This window comes from Xenopus laevis, chromosome 9_10L (genome assembly GCF_017654675.1).
Source record: "Xenopus laevis strain J_2021 chromosome 9_10L, Xenopus_laevis_v10.1, whole genome shotgun sequence".
NCBI lineage: Eukaryota > Metazoa > Chordata > Amphibia > Anura > Pipidae > Xenopus > Xenopus laevis.
In genome coordinates this window covers 135,540,481-135,556,551 of record NC_054387.1, presented here as the reverse complement: position 1 = coordinate 135,556,551, position 16,071 = coordinate 135,540,481, and the positions used below count along the sequence as shown (strand labels likewise).

Genomic DNA, 16,071 nt, shown 5'->3' with positions numbered 1-16,071 from the left:
AAGAAAGTCACCCAAGTAATAATTTGGCTACAACTATTCTTAGAGCAATTTAATATTATGTGCATGCAAATATTGCCTCCTATATGATACAAATGAATGAATCTGCTGTGAGAATGCAGAAAGACTGGCTCTGGCTGTGCCAAGATTTATTACTGTTTACTCCACCTCACAGCAGCTCAGCCAATTTAAAACCTGGAAATCACTCCAATAGAGTACACAAAAGATTTCACGGTCAAAATAACAATTTTGAAAAAATGCTGTGTTTAGTTTGCACTGAGTAAGATGGTTGGAAACTGCGCCTGAGCTATGAATGAGTTGAAATAAAGGCAGTGCATTAGGGGGATAACATGGTTAAAGGAGAGAAGAGGCTCCTTCATTGAGATCCCAACAAGGGGTGAGGGAACCTCTACAAGGGGTGAGGACAGGTTAAACCAGTTTAATTAGCATTTATACAGTCAATAAAGAGAATAAGTTACAACAAAGGTTCACACACAGTTACTTTGGGCTCCTGATATAGAGTTCGAGCAAAGTTGGCCAACCCTCTAACAGTTGCTGAACTACATCTCCCAGATTTGAGAATTGTTGTTCAGTGACACCTGAGGTTTCCCCAGGGGGATCTTTTCTCCTGCTAGGAGGGAATGGGTGCTATTGCTTCAGCTGAAGTGACTTCCCAGTAGTCTCAATGTGTTTGGTTGAATGGGGTTCTGGCGCATTTTTGTGCATGTGTTGGGATGTGAGTTCTTCCTGCATTCATCAAGGATCAGGAGCCGGCAGTTGTTGGAAGGTAAATTTATTTTCAGAGCAAAATGAAACAAAAAAAAAACAGAAGAAAAGTATTTTTGCTAACTTTTCACAGAAAGCACAGTTCCAACTCTATATAACAAAAATAAACAGGGCACTTTGCAACTACCTCTTTGCAAGCAGCCACCCTACACTCAGACTACTTGCTCTGAGATCATTAGATCTTCTAAACAGCATTTTGTATGTGAGTCTCCCAGCAGCCCATGCTCTTAAAGACACATTCAGCTACAACAAAGTTGAACTATTAACAAAAAAATACATTTTGCTTTCTATCTCCCTATAAAAGGAGCTTACAATCTTATTATTCACAAAACAACCACAGGCAAAACCATATTATCAGCATATAAGAAAAGCACAGTTTGTTGACATGTGACCTGCTGCAGCTTTTTCCAATAGCTAATGAAGCTCAGTGCATGGATCCTGCAAACACCCAGCGCTAAGGTTTTGATCACATTATACCAAATGGGAACAGATACACTTGGTAAGTAATATTTTTAATTCTTGTATTGCTGGATAAAATGTGGAGAGTATAGTTTATTACTCGGTCTGCATAGGAAGAAAAATGGGAATAAAAAGAGGCCTGCTGGCCAGAAATAGGGAGAGGGGAAAAGCATTTATATAACACATACAGGCAGATCCAATAAATCACTGAGCACATCCTAACAGCAGGCGTATTGAATGAGGGGGCCCTGGCCCTAATCCTGAGCTTCCTGTGGGAAACCAGTTCCATTGTGCTCCATAACTTCACTTAACAAGTTCTGTTTCAGCTAAATGCCCCTTCAGCATGAACCCCCATGAACCCATGGAATCCTGGTAGTCAGTGAGAGGTTCTGCAGGAACAGGGCAGATCTAAGAAGCAGGTGATGGGACAATGGGTTTTACTGTCTCCAAGACTCCTACTTTTATCCTGAGAGTGAGCAGTGAGTGTGGAAGAAAGGTGGCATGGGGGTGGGGGAGAGGTAAGTTAAAGGGAGAGGTGAGGGATGGAAAGGAGGGTGGGGGAAGAGACATTGGACATATATAAGAAACTACATAGACACTACCAGGATATTCCAGATCAAGAGGAACTGGGTGCCCAGACTGAGAGGTAATATACAGGTGGGTGCACAGTCCAGCCCCTGGGAGTCTGCCCCATTCCCTGCTGTCCATCACACCATGTCCCTCTCCCTACAGCTCCTTCATCTGCCTTACACCCCTCACCTGAATCTCCTTCATCTGCCTTACACCCCTGATCTACAGCTCCTCCTCTTGTCACTTGTGTCTCCTACAGACACTTCTCCTGCCTAAGTGTCACCCCACAAACTCATATGAGTAAGGCAGTGACACATGATTTGTGGTTCTTTTGCCCACCATGTAATTTTCATGTTATAAACGCTGAGGGCAAAACACTGGAATCCAATCAATGTGCCTCAGACCTTATTGCCCCTTAACAGTTGCCCTGGCCCATCAATGTCTCTCTTCCCCACCAGTATGGATCCAGCAATGATGGAAGAAATGGTAAAGAAAATGGAGAATTTCCAGGCTACTATGGGCCATATTGAGGGGGTCCCTTTACTTAGCACCACCTGTGACATGTGGGACACTATATATAATTTCCAGGCCCATCGCTACTTACCCCAAAGCAGGTGGGTGACCAGATCATCCAAATCAAGGAGATCATATATATATCATTTCAAGATGGACCAGCACTCCAAATATTTTCAAATCAACGATTTATTGAAACATCACTCATGTACCCCTTTGGATACACAAGTGATGTTTCAATAAATCATTGATTTGAAAATATTTGTGTGTACTGGTCCATCTTGAAAATTGTATACAACATTTGACCAGCACCCACAAGTGAATTGAGGAGTAAGAGTCCAGGTACTTTCAAAACTATTAAATATATATATATATATACACACAGGGGCTTCCAATTATCAGTAGCTGTTTCATGAGTAATATATAGAGAGACCATAGGGCTCAGTGCCCACAATGCACCTTGGCACCCTAATGTACACCTGGCACCCGTAGGATCACTTCCTTTGATTCTGGAACTTTTTAGGTATTGTTTGTTTGCTGTTTGTTTGTTTGTATGATGTGTTGCCCTAAGGGATCTGTTATACTAATCATTTCTTCTGGTAGGGTGAAATAAAAGATCTGCTAAAAAGGCAATTTGATTTGAGAGTTAAAATCTTCATTTGCCGTCTGAAACTTCCAGAAATCCAAAGTATTGGGTCCCATTTCTGCCTTTATTTATGGAGTTCAGTAAGTGAGAGGTTGTTTGTGCTTTAAATCACCACTTGGAAAAGACACTGGACTCTCGGGGGGCCCCGGCCTCTTTAGGAGACACAGTGAGAAAATAAAGTTCATCACAACCGTGAGATATTGTGTTGCCCTATAATATATATGCCCTATAATATAATAATAGAGCTGGAATTGTATCAGTTCTGCCCAGACACCAGGGGGAGCTCTAATTGTGTGTGTGAGCTAATCCTAGAAAAGCTCAGGTATTCCAATCTATCTGATAATATTCCCAATAATAATAATCTCTATAACTGACATCAGGTTTATTGGCAAAATGGCAGTTTGTGCGGCACAGGCGGCTATGGCAGAACTATTAATCTCTGCCATTGTCTGTCTGGCAATACATCATTCAGCAACAGCACATTCCCTTTTTAATTGGCTACTGAACTCTTATTCCCTTTTCTGATATAAATATTTAGAAGAGCATATACTGGTTCTACTACTTCTGTGACGGGGAAATCTCACATAGTTTTCCCTTTCAGTCTGATTATTATTATTATCTGGGGGTTATTATCTGTGGTTACCCAAAGTGAGACACAAATGGAACAGTCCAAGAATATCATTAGTACCTTAGGTTTGTCCTTAACCTGTCCGGGTGTGTTTGTGTCAATCAGGGTCATCATGGATGCAGGAGATTGTGGCTCTGATGTTTCAAGAGGGAGACGTGCAGAAGAGCATGAGGGCCCCAACTTTTATCAAAGTGCCCTTCCTGGACATGGTACCACCGAAGCCCATGCCATTAGGTAATAGGAACTGTCCAAAGGTCTCCTGGATCCCTGGACCTACACAAATTGGGTTCTTGCATTGTAGGAGGGGTTATAATTAAGAAATAGGAGGAGTTAGAAGGAGGGGTTATATGAAGCAATAGGAGGCATTAGGGGGAGGGTTATATGGAAAAATGGGAGGAGTTATAGTATATGAAGGGTTACATGGAGCAATAGGAGGAGTTATAGGGCGGGTTATATGGAACAATAGGAGGAGTTATAGGGAGGGTTATATGGAAAAATGGGAGGAGTTATAGTATATGAAGGGTTACATGGAGCAATAGGAGGAGTTATAGGGAGGGTTATATGGAGCAATAGGAGGAGTTATAGGGAGGGTTATATGGAGCAATAGGAGGAATTATATAACTCATGTGGCACAGAACATGATCTTTGATGAGTAATACAAGAAGAAGATGGAGGGCAGTGGGCTAATCTTCAGGACTGAACTTTGACAGAGAATGGCATCTAAGAAACCAGTGGAAAGCATAATAAAAAATTCTTCTACTCCATTTATTTAGTTGAAGACCCTTTGTGCCTCTGTACAGGATTTGAGAAAAACTTTTGAATAAAAAGTCTGCTGTTCCTTAAATCTAGATGGGAGAGCAAATGCTTAAGAGTCTTTATTTGTAGACCTGGGCTTGAAGGAAATGAATACAAAAAACATTCTCTTTGTGTGACTTTGAAGAACCTGGTACTTTCTTTGCAGGGGTTCAGTCATAATTATTTGAAATGCAAATCGATTACCAACATTATGGGCAGTACAGCGGCCCAGTGGTTATCAGGAGTCCTGGTTCCTAGGGTATTATATGCAAATATTTTATATGTTCTTTATCAAACTGGCCCCAATGTGGAAGTGATAAGGACCTTAGATTGTAAGATCCACTGGGGCAGTGGCTAATGGGAATTACATTGAATCTCTATACAGATTTGTACAGTATATTGGTGTTATGTCAATATCGGATAATAAACAGAATAAAGGTGGGAATGGGACGAAGCCTTATCTCATCTTCTCGTCTAGTCTAGCAATTACTTTGCCCCCTTATTCCCAGAAGAATTTGTTGGGAATTCAATGACATCTTCTTCCCAAATAAGATTTCAGTCCTATTTCTGTCCTGTTCAGGGCTTCCAGAAGGGTCTTCTCCTGGAGTTGTTCCCTAATAAATTCTATTATAAGAGAATGCCCCAGTTAGCTTGCTCGGCACAGGTACATTAGAGTTAGGACATCTGTCTCTCCTCAATTCTCATTGGTCAGAAATCCTCCCCCCCCAGATACATACAGTCATGTGGTATCATAAAAAGTAACTGATTAAGTGCTGCACACATTGGCCCTGACTGAGTAATAGGATGGAAGGCCACCACACCCCCATAGAGATGGACACCACTAGCTGAAACCTCAATGAGCTCTTGACCTTAGATCTCTGTCCTTGGGTACAAGATTTTTATCATTTTAACTAGTCAGAAAGGAACATTGGGCTAATCCAAACCCACCAAAAGCTCCTATTTCCATTCCTGGGATGTCTATACTCTCTAAGGCAGAGGTTCCCAAGCCATGGGCCTGATCCCCGGAGAGAACCTGGAAAAGTGCCAGGAGGCCCACTTTGAAGGTCAATTCCAGGTGACTGCATATTAGAAGCTTGTCTTTTCCAAATAGTTCTGCTAATTCAAGGGTTCAGATTGAGTTGAATGTTAAATCAATGATGAATCTAATTTCTGGCTTCAAGACCACATTTGTTAAAATTTAAGACTGTGTTTCTTCCGTATTTATATTTATCACTCAAAAGAAATTGTGACAATTTCAGTGAAAAACGTTGCCACCTAAAACCCCTTGAGAGAGATAAATAGGGGGTGTACCTTGAGCAAATTGATGTTCGAGTTGGGGGGGTGTAACTGAAGCATTTGAGTTTGAGAAGAAATCTTGAGTTTTGCTGAAATGTCTCAAACTGTAATGAATCTCCCTCCCCGTGTATAATTCTAAATAGTTTTTCCCTCTCAGTATTAATTGTTTAGTTATTTTTAATTTTTACATTTGAGTATGAACTATTTAGCTATATTGGGGATTGTATTGAGGATGTTAAGGCAAAATGTAGGTAAAATAAAATACATATTAAAATATAAATATTGTGCATCATTTTAAAGGGAAAAGTCTCATTTTGTTTTAGATTGCATTTTTAATAGACTCGTCCAGTTTGTTTGAGAGGTTGCTCAGAGTAAATCCATTTTATATCAGGGATTGTCTTATAGAAATGTCTCAGTTGGTAATTTTAGATACATTGATGATTTTTTAGTTCCCCTTTAATAGCACACCTGTGTCAGTACCATCTATAGCCAATGGAGAGCACCAAGCAGTCCAATGTGATACTTTCCCTGCGTGACAGCATTACATTCCCCAAATGTATATATTCCAAGAATGCAGAAACACCGGCTCCAGGTTCTCTAGGTGTTTCTATTGTTTACTCCACCTCAGAGCTAAGAAATGGGAAATTGCTCAAATCAATTGAACTGAACTTCCTTTGTATGAGAAATAAATTAATAATAAAATAACTGTAAGTGAAATTTCAGCCCCTGAACTCCCATAAACCTGGGGAATCCCAAGAGCCTGTGAGTGGAGCTGCAGGAGAGTTTAATATCCAAGAGACAGAAGGTTGGACAATGGGCGCCGCTCCTCCCTGCACCTTCCTTTCCCCTATGAGAGAACATGAGAATGGGAACAAAGTTGACAATGGGGTGGAGAGGAAGGTTAAAGGGAGTGGCGAGGAGAGCACATAAAGTTCCAACTCAAACATAAAGGAGCAAAGGACTAAAGAGCAGAAGCTACACAGGCACAGTCCAGAGATTCCAGAACTGGGGCCCAAATTGACACCCTGACTGCAGGTAATAAGGGTGCACAGCCCAGTCCTTGGGTGCCTACCGCTCCCCCGATGCCAGTCTCCCTTCAGTCCCTCACACTACAGCATCTTCCTCTGCCTGTCACCCCCTCTCCCTACAGCTTCTTCCTCTGCCTGTAACCCCTTCCCCCATTTAGCTCCTACTGATTTCTATCACCCCTAACTCCCAGCCTCCATCTCCGGCTGATTTCTGCACCCCCAGGTCTCTCCCTACAGCTCTTTCCTCTGCCAGTCATTCCTCTCCACCTACTACTCCTTCAGATGCTTCTAAATAGGGCAGTGGTACACAGATACTCCATACCAGAAATGCAGTGGGCAAAACACCATGTCCCCCAGGCTTTATTGCACCCCAAAAGTTGCCAAAGCCCATCACTGTCTCTGTTCCCCACCAGTATGAATCCAGCAGTGATGGAAGAACTGACAAAGGGAATGGAGAATTTCCAGGTTACTATGGGCCATATTGAGGGGGTCCCACTGCCAGTCACTACCTGTGACATGTGGGACACTATATACAATTTCCAGGCCCGGAAGGACGACATCCTCATTGCTACCTACCCCAAATCAGGTAAGTGACCAGACCATTCAAAACAATGACTCCCCTATAGTCCATAAGAAGACCATCTCCAAGTAACTTTGCTGACTTGCTCTGATCTTCTAATGTTGTACTCTCCCTCATCATGCCCTTCTGTTTTGTTATAATCCCTTTATTATTCTCAGGGGGGAACTTTCATTTTATTAGGGGTGTGGTTAGAAGGGAAGGCTGGTAATGGAATAGTCCAAGAAGAGCTTTAGAATGAAAATCAGAGTAGGTTTGTCCTTAATCTGTACAGGTGTGTTTGTGTCTGTGTGTAGGGACAACGTGGATGCAGGAGATCGTGGATCTGATATTACAAGAGGGAGACGTTCAGAAGAGCATGAGGGCCCCGTGTTATATCAAAGTGCCCTTCATAGACCTGGTACCACCAAAGCCCATGCCATCAGGTAACAGACATTCCTCTAACATCATTCACACCCAGTGTAGCCAGATTTATCAGGAGCCAAATAGCCTGCCGGTATGATTATGGAGTGAATATGCATTACCTTCACATTGGGATACCATATATTGATTTAAATGTGTAATATTTCTATTTCTTTCTTTAGTGGTATAACTGCTAATGTTACATTCTAGGTGTGGAGTTGGCACAAACCATGAACTCTCCTCGTATCCTAAAAACTCACTTACCAATTAACCTGCTGCCCCCCTCTTTTTGGGAGAAAAATACCAAGGTCAGTTATTCTCCTCCTATTGTTCCTTATGATCCTTCTCTATATCTCCTCCTATTTCTGCCCATTATATAGTGTTACAGTGATTATACCTGTTTGAATATGGATTTCTTTTATCCCTCAGGTTGTCTATGTTGCCAGAAATGCCAAGGACTCTATGGTTTCTTATTATTACTTTCATAAGATGAATAAATATTTGCCGGACTCTGGAACCTGGGATAACTTCTTCTCAGAATTCCTGTCTGGAGATGGTGAGCTCTCAGCGACCCTTCATTTCTCAGTTTAATTTATTAATAGCAAAGATAGGAATTTAGAAAAGAGATGGAATAGCAGCATTTATAGTGTTGTGCATTGCATGCTGGCTGTAGGATTTGACAATACATTGAGTGGCTACTTTCATCTCTAACCCCAGTTATTCCTTCTTGCAGTGCCATGGGGGAGTTGGTTTGACAACGTACTTGGATGGTGGAAAGCTGTAGACAAACATCAGATACTCTTTATCTTCTATGAGGACATGATTCAGGTGAGAAGGTTGATCTGCTTGATAATATGGAAATGTGACATCCCAGATAGAATATTTGTCCTTCTCATTTATTTTAGGACCCAATGCGTGAGATTAAGAAGGTCATGAAGTTCCTTGGGAAGGACTTATCTGATGAAGTTCTGGAGAAGATCAAGTATCACACTTCCTTCCAGGCAATGAAGGAGAACCCTATGACAAATAACAGCACAGTTCCCAAAACTATCATGGACCAAACCATATCTCCTTTTATAAGAAAAGGTATGGGTATATTTTGTAGACAAGAGAACCTGCTGTCTAGGCTGCCCAGCCTACATCCTAACCATTAGGAAATGAATTGAGCACACAGTTTCCATCAACTTATTTCCTGCCTTACTCCTCCTCCCCTTCCTTATTCGCTACCCTCCTTCCCTTCATATTTAGTCAGTTATACCCTCTGCTGTGACATTATCTCTGCTTTGCTCTACTAACCTTCTCTTCCTTCCATGATCACTTCCCATGATCCACCATGATCTCCAGTTCCATTAGACAGATTTTATTGTTTCTTTGTTCCAGGGACTGTGGGGGATTGGAAAACCCATTTCTCGGTGGCACAGAACATTATCTTTGATGAGGAATACAAGAAGAAGATGGAAGGCAGTGGGTTAAACTTCCGCACTGAACTCTGATAGAGAATGAGATCTAAGGACTGACTGGAGATTCCCTTCATCATCTTCACACTGGGGACAACCTGTGCCCACAAGATTGTACGGAGGAACAAGAGGCACATGAAGCTCAATAACAGATTTTCCTACTACTCCTTTTCTTGGTGGAACTTTTGTGCCTCTGTACAGGACATAAGGAACCAGTTCAAGTATATATCTGTCTATTGTGCCTTAAATAAATGATGTCTAAAAGCCATTGTCTCAAGATATTGTTGAACTGAAATAATTAGGGATGCACTGAGCCCTCATGTTCAGTATTCAGCCTTATACCCAAAAGCTCGTTATCAGAGTCCGGCGAATACCGAACCAAATCCAAACTCTCGGAACCGCAAGAAATTGGCCGTACACAGGCAGAAGTACTTGATCACAGACAGCAATGTTTTTGCTTTATACAGGGTTTGGATTTGGTTCAACCAGGCTCTCCATGTTACATAGTTACATAGTTAAATCGGGTTGAAAAATGACAAAGTCCATCAAGTTCAACCCCTCCAAATGAAAACCCAGCATCCATACACACACCCCTCCCTACTGTCACATAAATGATATATACCCATATCTATACTAACTATAGAGTTTAGTATCACAATAGCCTTTGTATTATGTCTGTCCAAGAAATCATCCAAGTCCCTCTTATAGTCATTAACTGAATCATCACCCGGCAGTGCATTCCCCAACCTCACTGTCCTCACTGTGATGAACCCCCTACTCTGTTCCTTTAAATGAAACTTCTTTTCCTCTAGTCTGAAGGGGAGGCCTCTGGTACGTGATTCTCTTTATGGGTAAAAAGGTCCCCTGCTATTTGTCTATAATGTCCTCTAATGTACTTGTAAAGTCTAATCATGTCCCCTCACAAGCGCCTTTTTTCCCCCAGAGAAAACAACCCCAACCTTGTCAGTCTCCCCTCATAATTTAACTCTTCCCTCCCTCTAACCAGTTTAGTTGCACTTAGTCTCTGCACTCTCTCCAGCTCATTTATATCCCTCTTAAGGACTGGAGTCCAAAACTGCCCCCATACTCCAGATGTGGCCTCACCAGGGACCTATAAAGAGACACAATTATGTTTCATCCCTTGAGTTAATGCCCTTTTTTATACAAGAACTTTATTTGCTTTAGTAGCCACAGAATGACACTGCCCAGAATTAGACAACTTGTTATCTACAAAGACCCCAAGATCCTTCTCAGTTAAGGAAACTCCCAACACACTGCCATTTAGTGTAGAACTTGCATTTATATTATTTTTGCCAAAGTGCATAACCTGCATTTATCAACATTGAACCTCATTTTCCAGTTTGCTGCCCAGTTTTCCAGTTTAGACAAATCACTGTGCAAAGTGGCAGCATCCTGCATGGAACCTATAGTTCTGCACAATTTAGTCTCATCTGCACAAATAGAAACAGTACTTTCAATGGCACCTCCAGGTCATTAATAAACAAGTTGAAAAGCAAGGGACCTAGTACAGAGCCCTGCGGTACTCCACTAACAACACTGGTCCAATTAGAAAATGTTCCATTTACCACCACTCTTTGTAGTCTATCTTTTAGCCAGTTCTCTATCCAGGTACAAATACTATGTCCCAGGCCAACATTCCTTCATTTAACCAGTAACCTTCTGTTTGACACTGTATCAAATGCTTTAGCAAAGTCTAAGTAAATCACATCCACTGCCATCCCAGAATCCAGTTCCTTACTTACCTTCTCATAAAAAGAAATAAAGTTAGTCTGGCAAGATCTATTACACATAAAACCATGCTGGCACAAACTCATAGCATTATGATTTGCTATGAAGTCCAGTATCTTATCCTTTATTAACCCTTCGAAAAGCTTTCCTACCACTGACGTCAGACTAACTGGCCTATAGTTTTGAGGCTGAGAACGGGATCCTTTTTTGAATAGAGGCACCACATTAGCAATTTGCCAGTCTCTCGGCACTATGCCAAATCTCAATGAATCCTGAAAAATTAAGTAAAGAGGTTTGGCAATCACAGAGCTGAACTCGCTAATTACCCTGGGATGAATACCATCTGGCCCCGGACCTTTGTTAATCTTAACATATTCTAGTCTCTTTTGAATTTCCTCATGTATGAACCATGCATCATTAGTTGTATCACTAGAATTGGGACTAGTAAGAAGGAAACCTTCTCTTATTGGTTCCTCATATGTGTAGACAGATGAAAAATATGAGTTCAGAATCTGCGCTTTTATTTTGTTCTCATCAACCAGCTGACCCCCTCTGATACTAAAGGTCCCACCCCTTCCTGCTTCATTTTTTTTACTATTAACATATTTAAAAAATAATTTTGGATGTTTTTTTACTGCTTGCTGCAATATCCTTTTCTATATCAATTTTAGCTTGCCTTATAGCTTCTTTGCATTATTTATTGGCCTCCTTGTACCTTATAAATGATTTGGCTGTCCCAGCTAACTTCAAAGCCTTAAAAGCAGGTCTTTTCTTTTTAGGAGTAATTTTATTCTTATAGAATTGCTTCTGCAACAGAATCTCAAAGACCATGTGATAATCACTATTCCCTAAATGCCCCTCACCCACACAAATGTTAGAGATGAGTTCAGTATTATTAGTTACAGGTCCAAAAGAGAGTTATTCCTAGTAGGTTCTTGAACGAGCTGGAATAAAAAGTTGTCATTCAGCATATTTACAAACCTACTAGCTTTTTGTGTCTTAGCAACCCCATTACCCCAGTCAATGCATTCAGTAGTTTGTGGAACAAATCCAGGGCAGCAACTTGTCTGCAAAGTTCTTTATTGGGAAGCTGAGTTACACAACATGTTTCGGGCCTACGCCCTTTATCAAGTGCACTTGGCACTTGATAAAGGGCGTAGGCCCGAAACATGTTGTGTAACTCAGCTTCCCAATAAAGAACTTTGCAGACAAGTTGCTGCCCTGGATTTGTTCCACAAACTACTGAATGCATTGAACTATTGGGTATTATACACAGAATACCTGTGGAAGAAGCCAACAACGAAATTTGGTGAGCTTGCTCTGAATATTATATTACCCCAGTCAATGTCTGGATAATTGAAGTCACCCATAACAACAACGTGACCCAGCTGTGAAGCCGCTTGTATCTGCAAGAGTAGCTGGGCTTCATACTCGACACTTATACCAGGTGGTTTATAACATACACCAATGAGAATTCTCTTTGTTACCTTTTGCCCAGTCAAAATCTCTACCCAGAGGGATTCTACACCCTCACCAGTGGCAGCTATTGTTATTTCTTTAGCGCATGGCTTTAATTCAGGCTTTACATACAAACACACTCCTCCACCCGCTATTTAATCCCTCTGTCCCTCCTATAAAGGGTGTAACCATTTAAATTCACAATCCAGTCACATGTTTCATCCCACCAGGTCTCAGTGATACCAATTATATCATAATGTTTAGAGCAATTAATTCCAGGTCTCCCATTTTACCTGACAAACTCCGTGCATTTGCAGCATACAGCCGAGGTTACTACTTTTACTTTTGAAATTTGCATTACTTAGTGGAGAATGCCAAACTCTAAAAGGTAACATTTATGCTTCAGACTATTAATATTATGATATCATGACTCTGGTGGGAGCAGACACACACTGGGCCTATAATGCATCTTGCCCCCATGTAAGATACACAGAACAACAGGTCAGGTTTGATTTTCAATTGGGCTTCATTTTTTATTTGCTACAGTTTTTTAATTATTTGGACTCATACTGTAATAATTTTAAGTTCCTAGGGATAATGAAACACAAAGATCCGACACTATTTCTACAACATAAATTATACACCTTACATCTCAAATTTAAGGATACACTTGCACACTGGACTAAACTTCCTCTCACGCCAATAGGCAAATTAAACATATGTAAAATGATTTATCTTCCTAAATTTCTGTATATACTAAGTAATACCCCTGCCACATACCCAAGAAAGTCCTGCATGATATAGACCGCACGCAATCTGAATTCATTTGGGGAAATAAAACGCCCACCTTGTCCAGAGTCCCTCTCAATGCTCCACTAGATCAGCTGGGACTGACCTCCCCCAATTATGAGCTATAGTATCTTGCCTCCCAGGCCTCCCATGCAGCCAGTTGGATTGTTTTTGAAGCAGACAACCCAACATCCATAATAGAGGCACTATGTCTCACTTCTGTGGAAAGCTTGCATAATGCTTTATATAGAACTCGAAAAGATATTGGCCCTTTACTACCTGTTATGGATGCCACTAATAGAGCCTGGGACGCAATGGTGCAGCTCACTAAGGCTAACACCACACTATCTCCAGACTCAGCTTTATGGGGTAATAGTAATTACTCACACTTAGCTACATTCTTAGAGGTGGGAACTTGGACTAAGTTAGGGCTAAAGCAGTTGTCCCAAAAATACACTGATGGGAATCTTCATACACTGGCCAAATTTTGTCAGACCCTCTCTCCGCCTGATCTGTCCGAATTCAGATACAACCAAATCAGCCATCTTTGCTCAACACAATTTCCAACTCCTCCTTCTGCAACTACAGTACAAGGGGATAGAAGAGTTAGTATCTCAACCAACCAAGCCGAAACTCCTCTCCAATACATACAAGCACTTCAATTCCAATAGATATGATCCCCGACCCAGAGTGAAATATAAGTGGGAGAGTAGTGGGGTTATTTTGGACTCAGATGATTGGGTAGAAATCATAGAGAATCTTTATGTTCCTTTAGTGAGTGTTAGAGACAAACTTATACAATTTCAGATCATACACCAAACATACCTCACTCCTCAGAAACTATTTTCTATGGGGAGGGTAGCTTGCTGGGCACAGGTATATTAGAGTTAGAGAATCTGTCTCTCCTCAATTCTAATTGGTCAGAACCCCCCCCCAGATACATACAGTCATGTGGTATCATAAAAAGTAATGGATTAAGTGCTACACACACTGGCCCTGACTGAGTAATAGGATGGAAGGCCACCACACCCCCATAGAGATGGACACCACTAGCTGAAACCTCAGTGAGATCTGGACCTTAGATCTGTCCTTGGGTACAAGATTTTCATCATTTTAACTAGTCAGAAAGGAACATTGGGCTAATCCAAACCCACCAAAAGCTCCTATTTCCATTCCTAGGATGTCTATACTCTCTAAGGCAGAGGTTCCCAAGCCATGGGCCTGATCCACGGAAAGAACCTGGAAAAGTGCCAGGAGGCCCACTTTGAAGGTCAATTCCAGGTGACTGCATATTAGAAGCTTGTCTTTTCCAAATAGTTCTGCTAATTCAAGGGTTCAGATTGAGTTGACTGTTAAATCAATGATGAATCTAATTTCTGGCTTCAAGACCACATTTGTTAGAATTTAAGACTGTGTTTCTTCTGTATATATATTTATCACTCAAAAGAAATTGTGACAATTTCAGTGAAAAAAGTTGCCACCTAAAACTCCTTGAGAGAAATAAATAGGGGGTGTACCTTGAGCAAATTGATGTTCGAGTTGGGGGGGTGTAACTGAAGCATTCGAGTTTGAGAAGAAATCTTGAGTTTTGCTGAAATGTCTCAAACTGTAATGAATCTCCCTCCCCGTGTATAATTCTAAATAGTTTTTCCCTCTCAGTATTAATTGTTTAGTTATTTTTAATTTTTTCATTTGAGTATGAACTATTTAGCTATATTGGGGATTGTATTGAGGATGTTAAGGCAAAATGTAGGTAAATAAAATATATATTAAAATATAAATATTGTGCATCATTTTAAAGGGAAAAGTCTCATTTTGTTTCAGATTGCATTTTTAATAGACTCGTCCAGTTTGTTTGAGAGGTTGCTCAGAGTAAATCCATTTTATATCAGGGATTGTCTTATAGAAATGTCTCAGTTGGTAATTTTAGATACAGTGATGATTTTTTAGTTCCCCTTTAATAGCACACATTTGTCAGGACCATCCATAGCCAATGGAGAGCACCAAGCAGTCCAATGTGATACTTTCCCTGCGTGACAGCATTTCATTCCCCAAATGTATATATTCCAAGAATGCAGAAACACCGGCTCTAGTTCTCTAGGTGTTTCTATTGTTTACTCCACCTCAGCGCTAAGAAATGGGAAATTGCTCAAATCAATTGAACTAAACTTCCTTTGTATGAGAAATAAATTAATAATAAAATAACTGTAAGTGAAGTTTCAGCCCCTGAACTCCCATAAACCTGGGGAATCCCAAGAGCCTGTGAGTGGAGCTGCAGGAGAGTTTAATATCCAAGAGACAGAAGGTTGGACAATGGGCGCCGCTCCTCCCTGCACCTTCCTTTCCCCTATGAGAGAACATGAGAATGGGAACAAAGTTGACAATGGGGTGGAGAGGACGGTTAAAGGCAGGCCCGGACTTAGGGTTGCCTCCTTTGTCTGGCTGAGAGCGGGCGGGGGGTGGATCCGTGACGTCAGTGGGTGGGTTATGACGTCAGTGTGTGGGCCCATGACATCAGTGGGCGGGGCTATGGCGCGGCGATCAGCGATTGGCCTATCGACGGGTCAATCAAGGGAATCCCGCCCCGGTTTTCTTTAGTTGGAAAACCGGGCAGGACGTATAGACCCGGGCAGCCCCTCAAAATACCGGGCTGTCTGGGTCAAAACCAAACAGGTGGCAACCCTACCTGGACTGGCAATGTACCTGTTCGGGCAAATGCCCGACGGGCTGCTCAATTTTTTATAAAAGTGGGCTGCTCCGAGGCACCTTCCTCCCTCCCTCGGTTGCCGTGCAAGAAAAACCAGGCACAACACTAGACAGCCTGTGTGGGCAGATGTGCTGCTGCTGCTGCTGCACGGAGCATGGGGGCGGAGCATGGGGGCGGAGTCAGGAAGTGAACAGGAACTTTCTGCACAAACTAA

At 41.6% G+C, this 16,071-nt stretch overlaps 1 protein-coding gene across 2 annotated transcripts; it reads left to right on the top strand.

The window, feature by feature from the left end:
- The first annotated feature begins 2,237 nt into the window (after positions 1-2,237).
- Positions 2,238-9,420, top strand: LOC108703829 (sulfotransferase 1C2). 2 transcript variants are annotated; one of them, XM_041576939.1, is made up of 8 exons: positions 2,238-2,400; positions 7,262-7,304; positions 7,592-7,720; positions 7,908-8,005; positions 8,127-8,253; positions 8,431-8,525; positions 8,603-8,783; positions 9,078-9,420. In XM_041576939.1, the coding sequence occupies exons 1-8, from the start codon at positions 2,251-2,253 to the stop codon at positions 9,188-9,190; spliced, it is 936 nt and encodes a 311-aa protein (XP_041432873.1). In that variant the 5' UTR covers positions 2,238-2,250; the 3' UTR covers positions 9,191-9,420. The 2 variants fall into 2 exon arrangements, with proteins under 2 accessions (XP_041432873.1, XP_041432872.1); XM_041576938.1 differs by lacking the exon at positions 2,238-2,400 and adding an exon at positions 6,613-6,725 and having other exon boundaries at positions 7,132-7,304.
- The last annotated feature ends 6,651 nt before the right edge of the window (positions 9,421-16,071 follow it).

Bases quoted from the DNA above. Each gene is read 5' to 3' on its own strand.
- LOC108703829 (XM_041576939.1), top strand. From the start codon at position 2,251: ATGTCTCTCTTCCCCACCAGTATGGATCCAGCAATGATGGAAGAAATG. The intron at 8,006-8,126 runs GTCAGTTATTCT...TTTATCCCTCAG, and splicing joins TTTGGGAGAAAAATACCAAG to GTTGTCTATGTTGCCAGAAA. The intron at 8,254-8,430 runs GTGAGCTCTCAG...TCCTTCTTGCAG, and splicing joins AGAATTCCTGTCTGGAGATG to TGCCATGGGGGAGTTGGTTT.